General features: G+C 43.7%; 1 protein-coding gene across 4 annotated transcripts in view; it reads left to right on the top strand.

Annotated features, from left to right (window-relative positions):
- Positions 1 to 20,860, top strand: part of hdac4 (histone deacetylase 4) — a 101,145-nt gene that overhangs the window by 64,715 nt on the left and 15,570 nt on the right. For all 4 annotated transcript variants that reach the window (XM_046404645.1, XM_046404646.1, XM_046404648.1 and 1 more), the window contains 15 exons: positions 1,991 to 2,119; positions 2,396 to 2,502; positions 2,752 to 2,871; positions 3,318 to 3,531; positions 3,691 to 3,911; positions 9,041 to 9,313; positions 10,728 to 10,914; positions 11,378 to 11,511; positions 12,063 to 12,165; positions 13,462 to 13,508; positions 16,404 to 16,511; positions 18,208 to 18,263; positions 18,785 to 18,872; positions 19,869 to 19,988; positions 20,081 to 20,178. In XM_046404645.1, coding sequence (XP_046260601.1) covers positions 1,991 to 2,119; positions 2,396 to 2,502; positions 2,752 to 2,871; positions 3,318 to 3,531; positions 3,691 to 3,911; positions 9,041 to 9,313; positions 10,728 to 10,914; positions 11,378 to 11,511; positions 12,063 to 12,165; positions 13,462 to 13,508; positions 16,404 to 16,511; positions 18,208 to 18,263; positions 18,785 to 18,872; positions 19,869 to 19,988; positions 20,081 to 20,178 — 2,005 coding nt within the window. The remainder of the gene's footprint in view (positions 1 to 1,990; positions 2,120 to 2,395; positions 2,503 to 2,751; positions 2,872 to 3,317; positions 3,532 to 3,690; positions 3,912 to 9,040; positions 9,314 to 10,727; positions 10,915 to 11,377; positions 11,512 to 12,062; positions 12,166 to 13,461; positions 13,509 to 16,403; positions 16,512 to 18,207; positions 18,264 to 18,784; positions 18,873 to 19,868; positions 19,989 to 20,080; positions 20,179 to 20,860) is intronic.

The raw sequence follows: 20,860 nt of genomic DNA, 5'->3' as shown, positions 1-20,860 counted from the left end.
CTGGTGTGCTTTTGCCCAGTCGGCATTAACACCCTTCAAAGTCACTGTGTCCTGAGGTGGACGCCCCCGTGGTGACCAGTGCCCAGCAAACACACACTTCACTCTCCTTTGCGTTCTCCTTCACTGTCCTCCTAACCTCCCTCTAACCTTCCCTGTATCCTTGCATGTGCACTACCTCTCTCTCTCTCTCTCTCTCTCTCTCTCTCTCTCTCTCTCTCTCTCTCTCTCTCTCTCTCTCTCTCTCTCTCTCTCTCTCTCCCCGCCCCTCTCTCTCTCTCCCCACTCCTGCTTTTATCCATCCATTTCTTAATGACTCAGGACAAACAGGCACAACCTTGACAGCCCCCTCCACCATTCATCCATCTTTTTGTGCCTCGTCTCTCCTCCTCCTTGTCCTCTCCTCTCCCAGCAGATAACCCACAGTTTGTATCACCTTCGTAGTCTTTTGACAGTAGATTTACACAGTGGATGCTAACAATGTTTCCTGTGACACCTGCTTTGTGAAGCCTAACAAAATAGATGTCAAATGCTTGTTTACGATTCAACACATGCATAGTAAGATGAAAATCTGATTTTCAATTACAGTTTTTGTATGGTATTATAATTATGGCTATAATTGTGATAATGTGGAAAGACCACTGCAGTTGCCTGTACAATAGGGTAAAATTGAACTTAAATGCACTACACTCTTTCTCTCATTGTCTGCTGCTGTCTCCTCCAGTTCAGCTAATGCATAGCATTACATGCGCAACCCTCTTAACAAAGACTTTGGAATACCGCCCTCCACTTAGAAGAAGCTCTTTTTTAAATAATTGAGTTTCATAAGTTCTGCACCATGTTCTTCTTAAAATTGAAAGTGCATTTGACAAAGTACTTAGAGGTTATAGAATCACAATAGAACATCTCTACCCCACTGACCAGGAGGTTTATTGAGTGCTTGCACCTCTTTGAAGTACATTAAAACTTTGTGGAGCTTCATCCTACCTGGACATTCAAGGCTGCAGGAAGCAAGGGCAGAAGGGTTTATAATGACCCTGAATTTGACTTTCAATAATAAATTGCTGCAGTATACAAAGAAGAATCAATTGCTTCCACTTGGCTATACAAAAAAGTCCCAGCTCTCTCTCTCTGAGTCTAATGAACATAGCGTGGTCTGTTTGATACAAGGTTGTGAGCTACGAGCATAGGTTCAACCTTTGGTCAACAGCCCAGCACCAGCTAATTGAAGGGAAGGAAGCCAGTGAAGGAGGGAATAAAGCCCTGTGTGTCTGGGGTAGTCTGGCAGAGAGTCACCAAAGCAAGACTGTGCAGAAGAGGGCAGGGTCCATCCCTGACCCTGACGAGGCTCCCAGAATATACTGCAAGCTTATTCTCCTTCCTGTCCTCATGTAGCGCTCGCCAGTACAGCTCTGCATCAAATCCCGAACATGAGCATCTGTTTGCAGTTGCAGTTCCAATAAATATGGAACCGGGTACACACATACTCATACAAGCAAACACAAAGACACACACGGGCAGTTTTTCGTAATTGACATCGTCTGGAAACAAGCAGTGTTCATTAGCAGAGCGTGGAGGCTACATCATTAAGCGTGGGGTCAAGAAAGCTGCCAGTTGGCTGCTTCCCCTCTTGTTGCAGTGCTTCCCACTGTCGCATGATGATGGCTAACCTCAGCTCCTGAATCCATCAGCCAACACATACAGTGTAGCCTATAGGGACGAGCTCATTAACCCCGCTGCATGCCTGCGAACAACCTCCCACTTGTGCAGCCCAGCAGTCTACCACAAAGTTGAGTGCCAAAGCGACAGTTTCGAGAGACGTTCTGTAATTTTCACATTTATGGGACTAATCTGGTGTGTAATGCTTTTAGATGGGATGGTCCATTTGCTGACAAATGCCCATATTGACGTTACTTTTTTTATTTATTTATTTATTTATTTACATTTTCAGTAGTGCTTTATCAAATTTTAAAAAATCATCTTATCTTGTAAGCCTCTGAGCCCAACCTGAAGCTTCGTTCCCGGATAAGGCAGAAGGTGACAGAGCGCCGCAGCAGTCCTCTTCTCCGACGGAAAGATGGTCCCATCACTACCGCCAAGAAACGGTCCCTAGATGTGGCTGGTGAGATTAAAATATCCCCTTTCTACCCCATGTAACAGCAGTAGTTGCATTTTGCCTTGCAACATGGATTATTTTTTCATTGTCATACAAATAAAATTAAATGCTATCATCAGTAAGGTTTTTGATGTAAAAATCAAAATCAAGTCCATACTTTTGTTTTTAAGGGCTGCAACACAACAAGGTCACAGAATACAAGATTCATTTTTTAGCTCAGAAAGCTGATTGGCCCGCGACAGCACTTGGAGAAATCCAATTCCTGTGCTGTGTGTGTTCTAGAGTCTGCATGCAACAGTGCACCAGGCTCAGGTCCCAGCTCCCCCAACAACAGCTCCAGTAACATCCCCAGTGAGAACGGGGTCACCATTTCCAGCAGCCCAGGAGAGGTAAACATGGCTGCCATGTGTTTGGGTGTGTGTGTGTGTGTGTGCGTGTGTGTGTTGAGAGGAGACAGGTGGCCAATGGACTGCAGGAGGAGATGGTTTATCTATTGTAACAATAGAGTTAAGGCTCTATAAATGCATGTTTGTATGTTTTTGTGTGTGTGTTCGTGAGAGAGGGAGAGATAGGCAAAGTGAAGTACTTTGTGTCTAAACTCTGAGTATTTACTGTAATGTGTGGATGTGTGTGTTCAGGCCTCCCTGCTTCAGAGGTTGGCTGCGAGGGAAGGTTCTGTTAGCCAGCTCTCTCTCTACACCTCCCCTTCTCTGCCCAACATCACTCTGGGACTGCCAGCCACAGGCCCTGCTGGCGCTGTGAGTACAGTCAGTCCAGATTATTATCATGACACAACACAACCTTACTAATTTCACCAACGTACTGTATGTTTATTTTGCAACACATGCACCCAGAATGAATCTTGCATCTTTAATAGATGGTGGTGGTTTACATGGAAAGACAACATGCTCTATCCTGTTAGTTTTCCACAGAGAGTAATAATGGCTTCATTAAAGTCACTGAGTTGTTATCTTTAAAGCTTGTCTACGCTCATGTAATATGCCAAGTCTGAGCTTGGTTTCTACCTGTGCACAGAAAAACTGAAAAAGGATAATGTGTGTCTCTCTCCTTCTGATTGCTTTTCTCCATCTCATTCAAATTTGACCTTTCTTTGACTCTGTCCATCTGCCTCCCTTTGTGTCCGCCTGCCTCTTTCCTTCTGCGTCTTTGTGTCTCAATCTCTGCCTCTCCTCTTTTTTTGTAGGTGGTATCAGGACACCAAGACGCTGAGAGTCGTCTGGCATTGCCTGCGTTACAGCAGGGAATTCCTCTGACCTCTCCATTCCTGCCCACTACCCACCTGCCCTCCTACTTGGCGTCTTCAGCTCTGGACAGGGAGGGGGCCGGAGGGGGCGCGGCTGGTCACAACACCCTTCTCCAACACATGGTACTGTTGGAGCAGGGCCACAGTCCAATCGGTCAGTGTTAACTGTGACACTTACCTTCTTTACATCTCAGCAGTTAGCATTAGGTGTATCATTCTTATCATAATAGCATACAATACTGTATTTTTGCTATACTACTGCTGTACTACTACAAAATAAAACACAGCTCATAAACTTCTGCGTTTGCCACAGTCGGTCTGGGTGGCCTCCCACTACCGTCACCCTCTGTCTCCAAACTTGCACGGGGCCATCGTCCCCTGGGGAGGACCCAGTCGGCCCCTCTGCCTCAGCCGCAATGCGGCCAGGCCCAGGCTCTGCAGCAGCTGGTGGTTCAGCAGCAGCACCAACAGTTCCTGGAAAAACACAAACAACAGTTCCAACAGCAGCAGCAGCAGCACATCATCATCAACAAGGTAGCTAAGTGTGCGTGCGTGTGTGTATGTGTGTGTGCGTGTGTGTGTGAACGATGGTAACAATGGCCTTATTCACACGGGCGTAGTATTTGTGGACCTCTAGTAATTTCTAATAATTTTAGAGGTTCTATGTGATCTTAATCCTGTACAATCAGTCCTCCCATAATTTTAAGACAAAAGTTCCACCTCCACCTTACGATTTATATTTCGTCAAATAGAAATCATATGAGAATATTAGTCCCCTGCGAATTAGCATCTCACAGATTTGGGCTTGTATCTTTTTGTTTATCATCTGTTTTCAATTGTCCGACAGCTGAACAAATATGCGATTTGATGTTGGCTCATGATATGTTGAACAACAGTCAACAGCTGTGGTGTTTGATTGGCTCTACTGACATTTGAAAGGAGTGATGATGAAGAAAGTCAGGAGCAACAAAAGGTTACAGCCACAAAACATCTGTTACTTATAATAACGAACAATAATCATAATAGTACATTTTATTTGTATAGCATTTTATCAAAACCAACATTGAAAAGTGCTTTGCTTGATCTTAATGAACTGCAAATATGTATTTATGCTTGTAACACATGCAGACAATGTCCAAAAACAACTCTAAACTATATTAGCGTGTTCCTGAAGGACAGATGCTCTACCTCTGCAACACTGATACACGTGGTGGGGAGGTCCCCAGGTTAAACTAGTCCCATGTGAATAGGGCTCATGGCAACATTTAAACAGCCATGTGTATGCATGTGTGCACAAGTGTGCCTGGGCGTTTGTTTGTGTAGGAGTATTTGTCCATGTACGCGACATTGATTTGGTTAATGTCTGTGAATCCTGTCTTTGCTCCAAGAGACGGGTGAATCAGCCTGCTGAAAGAAAGTCTTCCAGCAAGTCTTTCTTGTCTGTGTTCGTGTATCCCTACTTCTTCCTGTCGCCCTAGCAACTGTGCTGTAGAGGAAGCGGCCTCCATATATGGTCACACAGGATGTGTGACTCACTGCATCGTTGTGGGTGTGTGTGCAGAAGTGTGTGTGTGAGTGTGTGTGCACAAGGTGATGAGGGGATTTGCAGCATTATAAGGTCATTGTAAACAGGGAGATGGTTGTTTGTGTTTGTGTGTGTGTTTGTTTGCGTGCGCGCTGAAGTTCCTGTAGGATTAAGCTCTATTACCTTGTACTGTTGGGCTGTTGGCCACTCCCTCGTCTTTGAGACTTCATGCTGTTGTGACTGCAGCTAATGAAGTCGAGCTCAGGTGTAAAGCCAGATTATTTTCATGTTGCGTTAATTTGTGTTAATGCTCTTTTCCGGGCCACTCAAAATATGAACTAGGGAAGTGCTGGCAAGCTGTATTTGAGCCATTGTGATTATTATAAGTGAAAAGAGTAACGTTATAACATGACATCTTTATTTGATTTAGGTTAGGTAGGTGTGGTTGTTTTCTCTGTTACTTTCTCGGGTAGATTTCACAAAAGTTAATTATATTAACTGTTGAGGAAGATTTGCAAAATCAAAAAAGGGCGCCTTTAATTACTGAGAGTGTGTTTGGACTCCGTGCTTTAAATTCACTGTGCTTGTGTGCAAAAGGATTCCTTCTCTAATTCAGTGTATCGAATCACAGTCCATTCCGTATAGATCCGTGTTAATTAAGACATTTACATCAGATATTCCGGTTAATAAGGATTATAACCTTATAATAGTGCTCAGTGCAGATCTGATATAATGTCGGCTTATGAAATATGAGTAATCTTTGCCATATTTTTGTGTTGAATTTGAATTTACTTAGACTTAACTGTCTACGCAATCCCTCTGGGCACAGAGCACACGGTGACCGGAAGGCCAATATCCCCTGGATGAAATGTGTCCGCTCTTTATCATACAGTTAACGTAATATAATTTTGATCAATGAAAGCTTTATAAAAAAAATGCCTAAAACCCCCATCGTGAGTTGTTTTACTACCGATTTTAAGGTCCTCCGGTCTGTTTTGAGGCAGCTCAAGTTTCTGTTCGATCACTATGAAGCTGCACATAATGGGTAGAAACACCTGTACCAGCGATTTATGGAACCTCCCTTTTACTTTATCAGTTCTAATAACATATCACCAATAATTCACAACTTCCAGTACTTCAGATGTTGCTTCCTATCACTGTAGGAATATGGGCTGGCTGCTGTGGTGCCCATTTGCCTCACAGGAAGCAGTACCAGGTTTGAACCTGCTGGCCAGCTGAGGCCTCTCTTTGCAGACTTTGTGTGTTTACATAATTTCCTCTAGTTGCCTTCCAGATACCCAGTAGATGTGACTGCGCTATGTTTGTCTGTACAGTGTGTCAGCCCTGCGATAGAGCGGCGAGTGGCAGCTTGTTCAGGGTGTACCCTATCTGTAGCCTAATCCTTTTCCCTACACCACTTGAAGCATTTAAGTTGATGCACAGATTGGAATTATCACCGTTTACCACACTGTTAAGGAAAACTGGCTCTGTGTTCAATTAAATTCAGAACTTGTTGCTGTGGAGAGACGGAGAGGACGTTGGCTGTTCATTTGTCTGTCGATAGGCGACTTTCTGTATGGCTTGAAAAGGACAATTAACTAAAATGATCTGCCCCATTTAACAGTGTTCTAACCTGCCTTTTCAAGTCAAAACTCTAAATATCACTTGGAATACTGAAGTTAACTCCCTTGAGATGTGTGATACTCTCTGAGATAAATTTGGCAGTGTAACTGACTATATTCAGTGGCTTATCAGCATTAATCCAAACCTTTGTATTACTTAATCAAAAACAGAAATCAGTAATTAAGTAAGAATAACACAGCGAATGAGTTGTGCAATATTGGCACAGATGATGCACAGTCAAAGTATTGGCACCATATCCCACCAACTTATTAATGTTGTTATTTATGGGCGCAGTAACAGTAAAATCACAATCTGCTGCAAAACAGGTTCTGACAATGACATCTGCAGACACTTTAATGCAGCCGTCAAATCCTTGTTTTTCTCCACTGTTGCAAAAATCCAGCTTGCTGACAACAGGCTGGTCTGCAGTCACTGCAGTTATACCCAGCAGTCCCATTCTTATAAAATGCAATATAAATAAAATACGTGTCCCCAGCTAGTCTTTATTTTGTTTTGTCTCTTTTCTGCCTCTCAGAACAACCCAGCAGGATCCAAAATGTTGAAGTACCCCCAAGAAATGCTATTGATTGCTTCATAATAAAGTCAGGTGCTGGAAAACAATACACTTGCAGTGCACTTATGGTATAGCAGCATGTCTCTGCTGAACATTTTTATTACTAGCTTTTATTATAGCAATAAGGACCACCGTGACCACCATTAAATTTGATACTTTAGCATTTGTACGAGTTCTCTATCACAAACTAGCTTTACAAGTGTCCCAGTGTTATGGTATGTTAAGTTTCACCGATCTACCGAGTTCACGAAGGGACACCCACCACTTTGTACAACATGAATCATTCGTATCCTCCCATCCTTTTCTTGTTCCCTTTTTTTGGTCAAGTCAGCAGTGAAAAGGAGCCCTTCCTGCTAACTTAAAAGTTGGCTGTAACAGTCATGTTGGCAGCAAAGAAAGGACCGAGGGAATCTTGAAACGGTTCCAGCCTGAGCCTGCTGCTTGCCATTAATTACCTGAGACAGCTAAGGCAGCTCTGTGGTGTACTCACTTACATGGTTTTGTTGTGGAAGAGTGTGTGAGACACAGACAGATAGTGACAAGAGTCAACTAGTGTCAAGTGTTTGTGTATACAACCACCTTCCCTTCCCCGCCTCCCGCTCTCCCTCTCTGTCTTCCAACTGATTCAACAGGCTTATGCAGCCTCTGTCCCCCTCATGGTTCACATCCCAGCAACTATTTCTTCTGTCAGAAAGGGCTGTTGGAAGGAGAGTAAAAAAAGCAAAGCAAGAGAGAAAGGAAGAGTGAGAATCAGAGCAGCAGGAGTGGATGAGTGTTTTGAGTTTGTTTGGAGAAGAGGGACTGGGATGAGGCAAGAGCCTGCTCTCTGACGTCAATGGACTGTTCCCTGGGCAATATGCCAGCCAAGTGTGTGTGTCTCTGTGTGTCTTTGTGTGTCTTTGTGTCTGTGTGTGTGTCTGTGTGTGTGTCTGTGTTCCATGCGCAAACAGTGGTCCACTCCAATCATGACCTACACAACAAGGTTGAGGTCTTTGTCGAGAGGGACGGGGGACAGCTGCCACAACAAGATTCCGACAATCGCCCCTCTGCATTTCTTCCTCTCTTTCTCCCTCATGTCCTTTGCTCGGTTTTCTCCTCTTGTTCAGGCCCAGCCAGAGTGAACTTAACTACCTGCATTTGAATGTCAAACATATTCTCAGAGGTGCTTTGAGGAGTTTTTAAAATAAATGAATAACCCATCAGAGTTCAGAGTACGGGTCCGGTTTATCTTCATGTGTACAAAAAGTACTTGGCTCATGTTTGCTTTTGTTTGGTTAAACTTGAGGTATTTCACATATTCCTTTTTTTGTGCTTGAGCAGATCAGCCAGCTATTTTTGGAATTAAAAACATCTTCAGTTGACCAACACTTGTTAAAGCGGTTTGTCATACATTGTTGTCCCTGATGTTCAGTTGCTGAACTTTTCCTTCATTCTTTTTACTTGTTGAAGCTGAATTTGTTTTTCTGTCCTGATGACTTTTGGTTACTGGGCTTTTTTTTTTATCTGACACTTTGATAATTCATTTCTCCCAGTGACAGATTTGAGATAGTGTTCCATGAAAAATGAATTGATTACTATGTTTTTACAGACTGTGTTTTCTGTTTTTTTTGTTTGTTTTTTTTACTGTAATCTGCTCACCTTTACCCTCTTCTTGTCTGCTCTGTTAACTTTCCTCATCAGCAGGATGTTTTATAAAGTCACCCGAAAAAGAAAACTCACGTTGTGGTTTTTTAACCCGCACTTTTCACCACAGCATTTTAACTGTATGTGAGTGAGACTTGTTGCTAATGATGAAGGCAATCTAAACTGTCTGAATCATTTATTTATTTAGTGAGTGAGTGAGTGAGTGAGTTAGTTAGCTAGTTAGTTCTTAAATCTGACCTCCAGTAATAGCAGTGCACTGTGAAACATCTCACTTGAACTTCATTTCTCCTCTACTAGATCATGTCCAAGCCCGGTGATCAGGTCTCGGCTGCAAGCTCTAGCACCTCGGGGCCGGCCAGGCAGCACCAGAGTCACCCAGAGGAAACAGAAGAGGAGCTCAGGGAGCACCAGGGGCTCTTGTCCTCCTCCTCATCCTCCTCCTCCACATCTGTGCAGGAGACAGCGCCTGTACGAGGGCTGGTCATCAAGCAGGAGCCCCCAGACCCCCAAGAGCAGGAGGAGAGGGAGCACAGGGAGAGACAGGCCGAGAAGGACTTTCTTTTCCGACAGGTAAGAGTGAGTGACGGAAATTGGAGAGCGACTGGGCCTGCAAACAGAGTCAAGTAAAAGGCAGGCTCCACAACTTTAATCAGCTTTTCAGAAAGTCCAGGGTGCAGGGTGAAGGAAGCAATCAAATCAGCGAAAAATCCCCTCACAGAAACATTATCTCATCATACACATGTTCAGGTTCAAAATAATTAGAACTTGACACTATGGGGCAATCTTTTTCACTGTTTTTTTCCATGGATGAGACTTATCTAACAACAGTTGACAGATGGAGCTAGCAGTGACTGACTGAAACATTACACTCTATGCTCTATTCTTCCTGACGGTCTCTCCAGCCCACACTCCGGCATATTTTAAGCTGTATTTAGATGCCTTTTTTCCCCCCCAAGTCACACAAAACATAACTTGCAGAAACTACACATGTTTTACTAATGAAAAGTAGTGTGTTTTTCTTTGAATGGCTTAGGGCAAGTGTACCTCCTCCACACTACTCCATAACACGACTCCATATGGACAATCACATTCTCAGCCTTTCTAAATACTCACTGCACGCCCACACAGAAACCCTCTTCTGCTCAGTCTCCAGTTTTGCATTACTTGCCCATGGACACAAACAATACACATTATCTATATTGCTCACACTCATCCACACGCACACACACACACACACACACATGTACACTCACACTCCGGACACCATGTCCTCATCTGTCTAGCCCATCCCTGCTGGCCGCTCGGGCAAATTCAATCAGGCACTCCTCTCACTGTCGCCATGGCGCCCATAGTGTAAGCAGACACGCCCATCAGAATTGAACAACAAGACAGCTTGATGAGACTCCTCTTAGTGTAAAGACCCACATATGTACAGTTTTCAAAAGGTTCACATGAAAATTATTTGAAGCCCTTAAGGTTAGAAACCTCTGAGTTGAATGTGTGACGGATTTCCCGTCATATTCATGTGATGTTGTCATGTGATCACTATACAGAAGATAAGGCTGGTGTGTCATTGCGTAACACAGTATCAACTCCTGTGAATACTGCCTGTTATTGTGTAGCACAGCAGCTTGGTGACCCTAACGGCCCACTCAATAGGAGGGACCTGAGACACCTTTGTTCCCCAATGCCTTTGTCACACCCACATTATATAAATTCCATTACTTACACCATCAGTTAGAATTAAGAAGCTTCTTGGACGAGAGGCGAAACGTCTTTCGAAAAACTTCACCTCCAGTTGCTGGAACTTAACGGAGACCTCCAACCTTGACTATGACCTGGATGACTGAGAATCTTCATAGATATGCAGCTTGATATTATCAAGTATCTAGTGCCATCTTCTGGCAAGAGAAAGATACTGCAGTCCAATGGTCTCTCAGTTCACCTTGTGTGTGTGTGTGTGTGTGTGCGTGTGTGTGAGCAGCAGGCTCTGCTGTTAGAGCAGCAGCGGATCCATCAGTTGAGGAACTACCAAGCCTCCATGGAAGCAGCTGGGCTGTCAGTAAGCTTCTCCGGACACCGGCCCCTCTCCAGGGCTCAGTCCTCTCCAGCCTCCGCCTCCTTCCCCATGGTAGTACAGGAGCCGCCTGCCAAGCCTCGATTTACTACAGGTGTGATGAAAAATGGTGATGATGTAGGTCTTAGACTGCTCACTGCAGCTAAAAATGACAGTATTGCTTTTTATAGGTGTGTGTGCTGTGCTCACACAGAGATCTCTCATTAATTAGAGTCACATACAGTAATCTAGAACGCTTTCATCCTGCTCACAGCAGGTTAGAGGAAACCACACAGTGTGATGAGGTATCATGCAATGGCTGCGTATATGCACAAAGCTGTTGCTATCACCCCCCCCCCCCCCCCCCCCCCCCCCCGCTATGATGTAATCCACTATGAATTTACTGTGCAGAATGACCTTATCTCTCACATGACCTCTTGTTTATGAAGAAACAGGTGCAATAAATAATCACAGCATAAGACTTGTCATTAGAGGAATCTCGTCGTGACAACTGCTCCTGTGCTCGCTGTCAAAGATGTACAATTACTGTGAAACTCTGAACTCTTGGAACTTTCCAGGCCTGGTGTACGACTCTTTGATGCAGAAGCACCAGTGTATTTGTGGGAACACAACCATTCATCCAGAGCACGCAGGCCGCATCCAGAGTATCTGGTCCCGACTACAGGAAACAGGCCTCAGGGCACACTGTGAGGTGAGGACACATTTACAGCTGAATTATCCTGTCCTGGAGTTGCAGTGAGCCAAGTACCACAAATCTGTAGATTATTGTGCTTTTCAGTCTTTGATTGTAAATTGTGACCAATATTAATAATAGGAAACATGCTTATTTAGGGTTAGCACATCATGTAACTTTTATGAGTTTGTTTATTTTTCGACAAGGTGTTGCAACATGTCAGTGGCAGGTTTTCTTTCTCTTATCCTCTGCTGTGGCTTTTGTCAGCTCTGAGCTGTAGGTTATTATTATGACCATAAGGGGGCACCGTGTTTTCATTTTCACTTGACACTTATGAGAGAGTTATGGATTGAAAATGAACCAGATTAACCTCCTACATTTAGCACTGAATGAAGTATTCTGAACTCCAGACAATGTGACTACCTTCATGCAGCACTTGTCATCTTGCAATGTGATTCTGGCAGTTTGGATGGTGAGCACAGATTGTTGACCAAGTGCATATTTTTTCTCTCTCTGTCTCCCCTCTTTCTTCCTGTGTCCTCTTCTTCTCCGTCCTCCTCTGTGACCAGTGTATCCGTGGTAGAAAGGCCTCACTGGAGGAGTTGCAGACGGTCCACTCTGAAGCCCACGTCCTGCTGTATGGAACCAACCCACTGCGGCAGAAACTAGACTGTAAGACATACAACAACGAATGAATGCACGCACCCAAATTCACAAACCCAACTTTGACCTGATCTGTCAGTGTGTCTTTCTAGGCAATCAGACTTTCACACAGAAATGAAGGACTGCTGAGGTGAACAGTAATACTGCTGTGTTTCACAGTATTTTAAACACTGCTTACAAGCACAGCAAGCCAAAGATTTAGTGCAGGAGTGCAGTTCAAGACAAACAATTACACTGTACACATCAGTGTATATGAATTCTTGCAGCAGACTAAATCTCAGACCAAGTCCTTCATGTGAATGCGTGAATCCGCAGTGTCTGTTAAAGGAATCTACTTTAATGCTTTAACCGTGTCGTAACAAAGTCCTGGAGGTGTTACTATAAGGTGAGGACCTGCTGAAGCTTGTTAATTTAAAGTCGCACAGGCTGCTTAGTCACTTAGCCTTTGTGGCTTAAAGCGCAGGTGTCGCCGTGTGCGCGTTTCTGTGTGTGTGTGCTGTGCGCGCATGCTCATGAGTGTGTGTTCAGAAACCTAAGGGCCAAACCCCAGTGGTCATCTTAGCTTTCATTCCAGTGAAGACATAAATTCCCCTTATTATTACTGCTTACACAGGAGAATTACCAGATACTCCTGTGTCAAGTTCAGCCTGCAGGTGGTTTTGCACACACAAAGAATTAAAAATGGAAAAGAGGAAAGTTAGAAACCCGCAAAGGTGGCAACTAGTCAGGGATTCAGGTCAGGGAGACCCCTAAACCTGGTAATGCGAGTGTCGCACTCGGCTTCACAGGTCTGCTGTCGTACTCCTGAAACTTAACACCAATCTGCTTGTCGGCACTGAATTGAGATTAGTTTTAGTTATTATTATAATAACTAAAATAATTATTATAATTTGGGTAGTTCAAAATTTCTTGTAAAACAGGTAAAGAAAATCAGTCAATGAGTTCAACATCCTCTGATCAGTTTTAAAGAAAAAGTTTTGCAGTTGAGTACATTTCTACTTTCTGTGACAAAAAAAGATCTTTTTCTGGCCTAAAACCTTCATTCCCTCTGAAAAGAGAGAAGGTTTGATTGCCAGGGCAATCAGATCTTTTTTTTTGTCTTCACCTTGGCCAATTAAATCGTGCCCCTGTATACTCTTGCTGTTGGATCAGGTCAGAAAGTCAAATGCTCAGCTTCAGGGGTCGTTCACCCATTTGTGCCTGTGAGTCCAGAAAGTTACCTTTTCACCTGGTGACCTTTCACTCAGTCTTTCTCTAATTCTCTGTTACTCTTTCTAATTCTCCATTTCTTTCTGTCTGTTTCAGGTTCAGTGAGTCCCATGTTTGTGAGGTTACCATGTGGAGGCATAGGGGTAAGTAAGTCAATCCAAACTCAAGTCATTTTACAAATATTCACTGTGTAATTAAGTACTTGTAATTTGTGTTCGTGATACGACGTGGAAATTGCCGGTGTTAGTCACGCTGGTTTATTCAGTGGAAAATTGTTGTCATAGACTGTTGCATTTTTACAACATTGTGTTAATCTAATCAATACCCAACTGGAACTGCAGCGTCTGACCTTGTAATGAAAAAAATGAGCATAGTTTCAGCATCATCAAATAGTAGTAGAATAACTTGGTTTGCCTTCGCTCACTTTCTGTCTCTCCGCTCCCTGCCTAAATAATGGTCCCATTTGTTCTTGTTCCACCAAACAAACACACACACACACGCACACACAAACACCGCCCCTCAAGGACGAGAGGCAACAAAAGCTGTTGCTCGCCTTTCCGCCGTGTTTGTAATTATAACCAGATGTTTTCAACATACAAACTGTGTGTGTGTGTGTGTGCATTGGTATGGTGGGGGGTAAGTTTTTGCTTGTGTGCATAGCAGTGTGTTTGGGGATGTTTGTGTGCTAAGACACTTCTTGGCGAGTTGCTGTCTTTTGATATGTTCGATCAGTCTCACACCTGTGTATGTTTGTGCGTGTGTGCTGTCTTTGTCACAGCATTGAGGACCCTCCCACCAACACCCACATAACACCTACACTGCCCTTTGCTTGCTCTCTCTACATGTCCAACTCTTTTACATGTCATCCATACCTCCTGGCCCTCGTCTCTTTCCCTCCCCTCCCGTCTTCCCTCCCTTGGGGTTTACTGCTGCTGCTGCTGTGGTGGGAACGAGAAGAGCCGGAGCTCCGCGCTGCTCTGTTCTGCTCTTTATAATGGCAAATGGGACTAAATTGTTGTCTTCCTGTCACACACACACACACACACACACACACACACACACACACACACACACTCTCCCTTCCTCTCTCTCTCACACACATGTACGAGTCACACACACAGATTTACAGAGGAAAGGGGCTGAAATTAGGCTGTCAGCCTGCGGAGAACCATCATTCTGTCATACGAGCATGTTCCCGCTCTTTTCTATATCCCACACACACACACACACAGACATACTTGTTCCTTTTCACTTTTTTCTTGACTAGCTTGTGTCCCGCTCCTGGCTTGAGGCAAAACTAACATCAACATGGGAAATAATAAACCACTCAGTCTCCACATGCTGCTTTAGACCAGCGTCTGTTTGTGCTCATTAACCTGACTTGTATATATGATTCGGTTTCCCATTCACTCACTCACTTGGCTCTTCGTTTGCTCGCTCACTCCATCACTGACTCAGCTACTACTGCACGTGTCTTCCACTTTCTCTCTCTTCATATTCATCTCCATCAGTCACTCAACAATGCTTTTCTATACCTCCTCTCTCCCTCCCTTGTAGCTCCTAGTCTTTGGTAAATGAGCCTCAGTTTTATTTCGTGACAGAGTCTTTCTTGGCCCAACTTAACAAGAGCTTTTTTCTTCCCTGTGGATGTTATTATGGAGTCCTCCTCCGGCCTTGATCACTCCCGTCAATGGAGACAAGAGGAAAGCAAAGTGGTCCGGCCGCCTTGAAAAGCTTTTGAGTCTCTTGCAGTCTCTGCAGACTGGCTGAAGGACCGGGTGGCAGGAGTTCATGTACCAGTCGGTGCAGTTGACTGACTGAAAGATCGTAAGCGTGGATGAAAAGATCTGGCCTGGGCTGTCTAGTTAAAGTTGACATATTCACAGTAGAAGAGCCTCGGGTTTACATCAGAAAGCCTCGCCAGAGCTCTGGCATCGGCCGCACCGCACATGTGTGCACAGTTCAAACACACTGACATACAGACCTTCCTTTTCTTCTTTTCTTCTGCCAGCTTCTTCTCTCTCTGTTTATCATATCCTCCATCTGCCTGCAGTATCTGCCATGCCTGATGGAGGGATGTGTATATTATCCTGTGCATGGCCCTGCTAACTGTCAGTCCCATAGAATATTATGGTCCATTTGGTTTGTATGCGTGCTTGTGTGTGTGTGTGTGTGTGTGTGTGTGTGTGTGTGTGTGTACTGTTGTGATTGGGCTGGAGGGCCAAGCGTGCCTCAGCATTAATCAGGCTTGACCACTGAATGGTGGCCCTGTGTCTGAACATACTCAGAAACACACACACACACAGACATACACGCACATTTAACTATACACACAATCAATCCTGAAATCTTATTTTCACCCACTGAAATAAATTAACGCAGAATTTCCAGTTTGTTTGTATGCAGACTTTTTGTTATGTGAATTTTATTTTTTTTCATCAGTAACTTCAAATCTGTCTTTTCATCTAATGTTTTTTCACATATTGGCAAACTAAAAATAACGTAACTGGCACACCTGTTACCTCAAAACAGACACATGAAATTACATTACATGCCAGAATGAGTAACCTATTATTAAGAAATATTTTATGTTTTTAAGGTAGGTTTGGTTGTATTGATGAACTGCTTAAAACTCAGTTGTTTTGCTCCTTAATGTGCTAAAGTAAACGTTCAGATGTTCAGAAACGATGCTGTCTGTTCGGGTACGTGCAGGTTTGACCATTCTTCTGTATGAGTAAGCTTCCAAATATGTGTTACTGCCTCATGCTTTCTCTCTCTCTATTGTTTTCCCTCCATGTCAGTGAAAACATTTTCCAGAAGTCGCTGCCACTTTCAAAGACCAACTTTGATGCTGTGAAATGACACAGACTAAATGATTTCAAATGTCCTCACAGTTTTACAATTGCTAAATAAATGGAAAACAGTACCATATTTGTTGCATATTTGTTGCTCCTTTAAAAAATAAAAAACGTGACAGAAACAAGAGATGACTGTGTGTGTGTGTGTGTGTGTGTGTGTGTGTGTGTGTGTGTGTGCAGGTGGACAGCGACACTATTTGGAACGACGTCCATTCGTCCAGTGCGGCTCGTCTGGCCGTCGGCTCGGTGGTGGAGCTCGTCTTCAAAGTAGCAACAGCAGAACTGAAGGTCAGTTTGGGTGCTCGAGTTGAGTCAAATGAGCGGCGAAGTCTTAGCTGTTTGCCAGGCTTTGTTTTTAGGGATTGGAATGACTGAGGGATGCATTTGTCATGTCTGTGTCGGCCTTTATATGTGGGTAATTCTGTGTATGCATTTAATAACTTTTTAAAGATGGAGCCAACATGAAACAAACCTCAGATGGACCCCACCAAAATAGGCTCTTGATTAGAACATTTAAGGGTTTGAGTTTTTAGTCTGCCTGTCAGCATTTGACTGCCTCATTCCATTTTCCAGCTGAGCTACATTTCAGATGGCCAAATATCTTTACAGAATGAGGCAGAGTAAATGCTTTTTGCCCGTGAGCGATTATGTATGTGAGAATATTGCTAGTTACATTACTGCTCCAACACCTTAAGAAAAGAGAAACCTCCTTTCCAGATCTTTCCAACCCAAAGTCTCGTTAGCACCTCCCAGACAGACATCCCCACCCCCGTTACGCTTTGCCTACCAGCCAGCCTTCCTGTGTCTGTGGCAATGGCTGCTTACTGTTTGAACACAGCAGGGAGGCCTGGTGCACTGGCACTGCAAATGCCAACAATCCACACTAACAGGCCTGTTTTATTAGCGTTACACCGCAGCCACCTGCAGAGCACCCGTCGCACTTAGAGGTAGCTAGCTGTGCTAGCATTTAATGCCTCTTCTACATGCAGGCAGTATTACTTTAGAGAAATAATGGTCTGGATTTTCTCTGCGGTACGTGGTGTGATTGTTAATATCATAGTTTAAAAAGGAACATCAAATGCATCTCACATCCGAGGAGGAAAAATGCTAAACGTAACTGAAACATGAACAATATGGACTTGCTTCAGCTAGGGTTAAAGTTCACAAGTATTGGCTTGCCCTCAGCTTAACCTGATCTTAACACATACATGCACACGTGAGCACACGTTCATGCGCGCACACGTGTTCACACATGCACGCTCATACTCGCACAGATGGTCCTCTGAGGATCCTCCACAGCCAAATGACCAAATTCCACCTGCACCAGCAACTCTCTGAACTCCGCAGACCGCCATAAATCTGCTCCATGCACAAACGTCTCTCTGTCTCCATCTGTTGCTTTTTATTTCTCTCCCTCGTTTCTATTTTAATTCACTGTTATTTTCGTCTTGTATAGACAAACAGTCCACCTTCCCCTCGTCTCTCATGCACCTACGTATGTACACAGCCTGCTTTAACCAAGTGTCTTCAAACCAGCTGAAGCAGTTGTCTCTACAATAAACTCCTGGCTGGCTGCTAATCCACAGCAGCTGACTCAACATCATTAGTCCAGCTCGCTTCACTCTGCATCAGCCCGAGCATCTATCTAATGTCCCCGCATAGCAGTGGGAGCCCCAAAAACACTTGCTGCAAGTCTTGCAAGTCCCCAGACATTTTTTTGAAAAGTAATAATGGTGACAGGGATTAGGTTTGGTATTGACCTACACACATTGTGGTTTATGAGATTAATAATTAGTAATTAGTAATATTGCTTTTAATTTATGTAGGACGATTTGTCAACATCGTCTGACCAGAAAAGTTGTTGTTACATTAAAGTGAGCAAGTTTATGGTCGCACAGAAGCAGCTTCCATAGACCATAATGTTTTATGCACGGTAACTGTTTGACATACGTTTGTATAAATGATTATTTTTTGTCTCTGACAGAATGGCTTTGCAGTAGTTCGACCACCTGGACACCACGCTGAGGAGAATACGCCAATGTAAGTAAATTTCTCTTTGATTTAATTTACCCCTTGTATTCAGTTCCCTTCAGAACTTACATTTTCCCTGGCATCCTCCTCCGTTGTACCTCATAAAAGTGTGTTGTTGTTTTTTTTTGTTGTTTTTGTTTTTTTTTTTGCTTAGACAATTTGCATTCTGTTTTCTAATATTCCTGTGTATATGCACATAACGTATACAGAGCCCCCAAAGGTACTGGAACAGCAAGGCCATTTTATTTGTTATTGCCGTACACTGAACACATTTTGGTTTAAGAGCAAAAGACCAATGTGAGACAAAAGTTCAGAATTTTCAGTGAGTAAAAGTGTTCCAATAGTTTTGCTCACTGAAAATTTTGTCTCACAAACAAAATGGCCTTGCTGTTCCAATACCTTTGAAGGCTCTGTATGTGAACTTTAATGTCATGGCTGCATTCAAGTACAGTATTTCTCATGCTAGTGAATATAAATTCATTTTAGAACGTTATTATTGCTGCGTTATTGCTTTCTCTGTCAACTTGTAGGGGGTTCTGTTACTTCAACTCGATCGCGATAGCAGCCAAACTCCTGCAGCAGAGGCTCAATGTCAGTAAAATCCTCATCGTGGACTGGGTGAGTTCCACATACCACACAGTCAAGCTGTAGCAGCTGTTTATTGCTGGAATTCAATCAGATTTAGCCCTACAGGGATTGATCACAATGATCAGCCCATGAACAATGAACGCTGCAGCTGACGTAATGTTGGTTGTAGTTAAATATCTTATTTATTTTGCATGTTTTCAGTTTTCTTTTCACAATCTGGTAGGCAGGAGATTGTGTAAAAATAAGCCAAATTCAAACCCAGGAATGCATGCATGTGCCCATCAGACTTCTTGGTCCGCAATTCAAAATTACAATTGCTTTAATAGAACAGTGCAACAGTCCCAAAGAGAGTACTGTGCTTATATGAGAGGGAAAAAAGAGCTTAACATATCAGCTATTTAGGTCAGACTCTCAAACTTTCAAAAGAGACGCAAAGTAATTTAGTAGAAGGTATGACAAAGCCTCGGTCTTGTCTAGGAGAGCTTCTCTTCAGTGGCGTCCCCAGCTGGTCATGCCCATTCCTAAAAGCCTTTGAAGGGCCTTTTCATTTCCTCTCTGTCTGTCACAGGGGGACGTGTAGCGCAGCCAGCAAACTCATTGTCATGCCACTTTGCCTCCAGCCAACAGGGACATTTTTAAGATCAGTCTTTTAAAACATTCTTGGGATGTAGACAATGAGGTCATTTAATTGTTGTCGTGAAGCTGAGTGTTTTATTGAATCCTGCTGACCCATCCCTTTTTGACATCACAGCAGACTGCAGCTGAGATACAGACTTGAGTGTTTGGCAGTGTTGCAGTCTCTGGCTGTCACTCACTTGGTCTTAGCACAGGTGCATGTGTTGATAGCTCTGTCTCCATGAAACCCATGAAACAAGGCCAATTCTGTTAAGCCTCTGGTGTTTAGTTGATTGTTTGAGCCACAAAAGTCAAAAGCTAATTATCCTGAGAATATTCTTTGTTAATGCCTCATTTTGCTACACGCTGCTTAAGATTTTACCTTAGCTTGTCCTTTTTTGATGTGTCCAGGATGTTCACCATGGTAATGGCACCCAACAGGCCTTCTACACAGACCCCAGTGTCCTCTACCTGTCACTGCATCGCTACGATGATGGGAACTTCTTCCCTGGCAGTGGAGCACCTGACGAGGTCGGATGTAGCACCACTTTGTGTGTCTGCCCATCTGTTTGTTTGAATTATTTGGATAAAATAACCATGGCTTGCATATGTGTGTGTTGCAGGTGGGCAGTGGAGCAGGTGAAGGCTTCAATGTGAATGTGGCCTTTACTGGAGGACTAGAACCTCCTATGGGTGATGCAGAGTACTTGGCTGCGTTTAGGTAAGATATGATATCACCTGGCACTTGGAGAGAAGCTTTGGCCGAATGGTCTGAATGGACTGTAGATTTAATTCCTTTTGATGGTCACTTTCTGGCCTGAAATGTCTTGGAGAGAAGTTTGTAGTTTGTCAAATGGTCTGCTGAGATTTGCTGAGTAGGTAGAGAGCTTCTTCTCATGCCAGGCCTGATTCCTATTGGGTCCACTCTCTTGGACTATTTATAATCTCCCACATATATACACACACAAACACCCCCACACATGAAAAACATACACACACACACAGCTTGAAAGGCCTGCAAGTGCACAGGCATGGACTCATCTCATGCACATCTCTGGTTCATACAGCTGTTAAGGAGCAGGGCTGCATTGGTTCCAGCGCTCTTTGAAGACGAACTCGTGTTTGCAGCCATGTGTCCATTTGGCCTGAGCCAAACACATCAAACTGACAGGACACTGTCTTCTCGCAGCTTTTGGCACGCAAGCCACCGGATGCACACCTTAGCCTGTTAATGCACCCCAGACCTCTATGTGCTCCAGCTCTCCACTCTCCTCTTTCTGCCTTTAGGCACTGAAGACAACCTCTTAACATATAATATTTGATTTGCATATCATAGAATAGTGGGCTATTGACCTTGACGGAGCCTATAGTAGATTCGGTGCGTGTATGTAAGGGGTGCCTGC

The sequence above is a fragment of the Scatophagus argus genome, chromosome 11 (assembly GCF_020382885.2).
Source record: "Scatophagus argus isolate fScaArg1 chromosome 11, fScaArg1.pri, whole genome shotgun sequence".
NCBI classification, from domain to species: Eukaryota; Metazoa; Chordata; class Actinopteri; family Scatophagidae; genus Scatophagus; species Scatophagus argus.
This window is presented reverse-complemented; position numbering and strand designations above follow the sequence as displayed.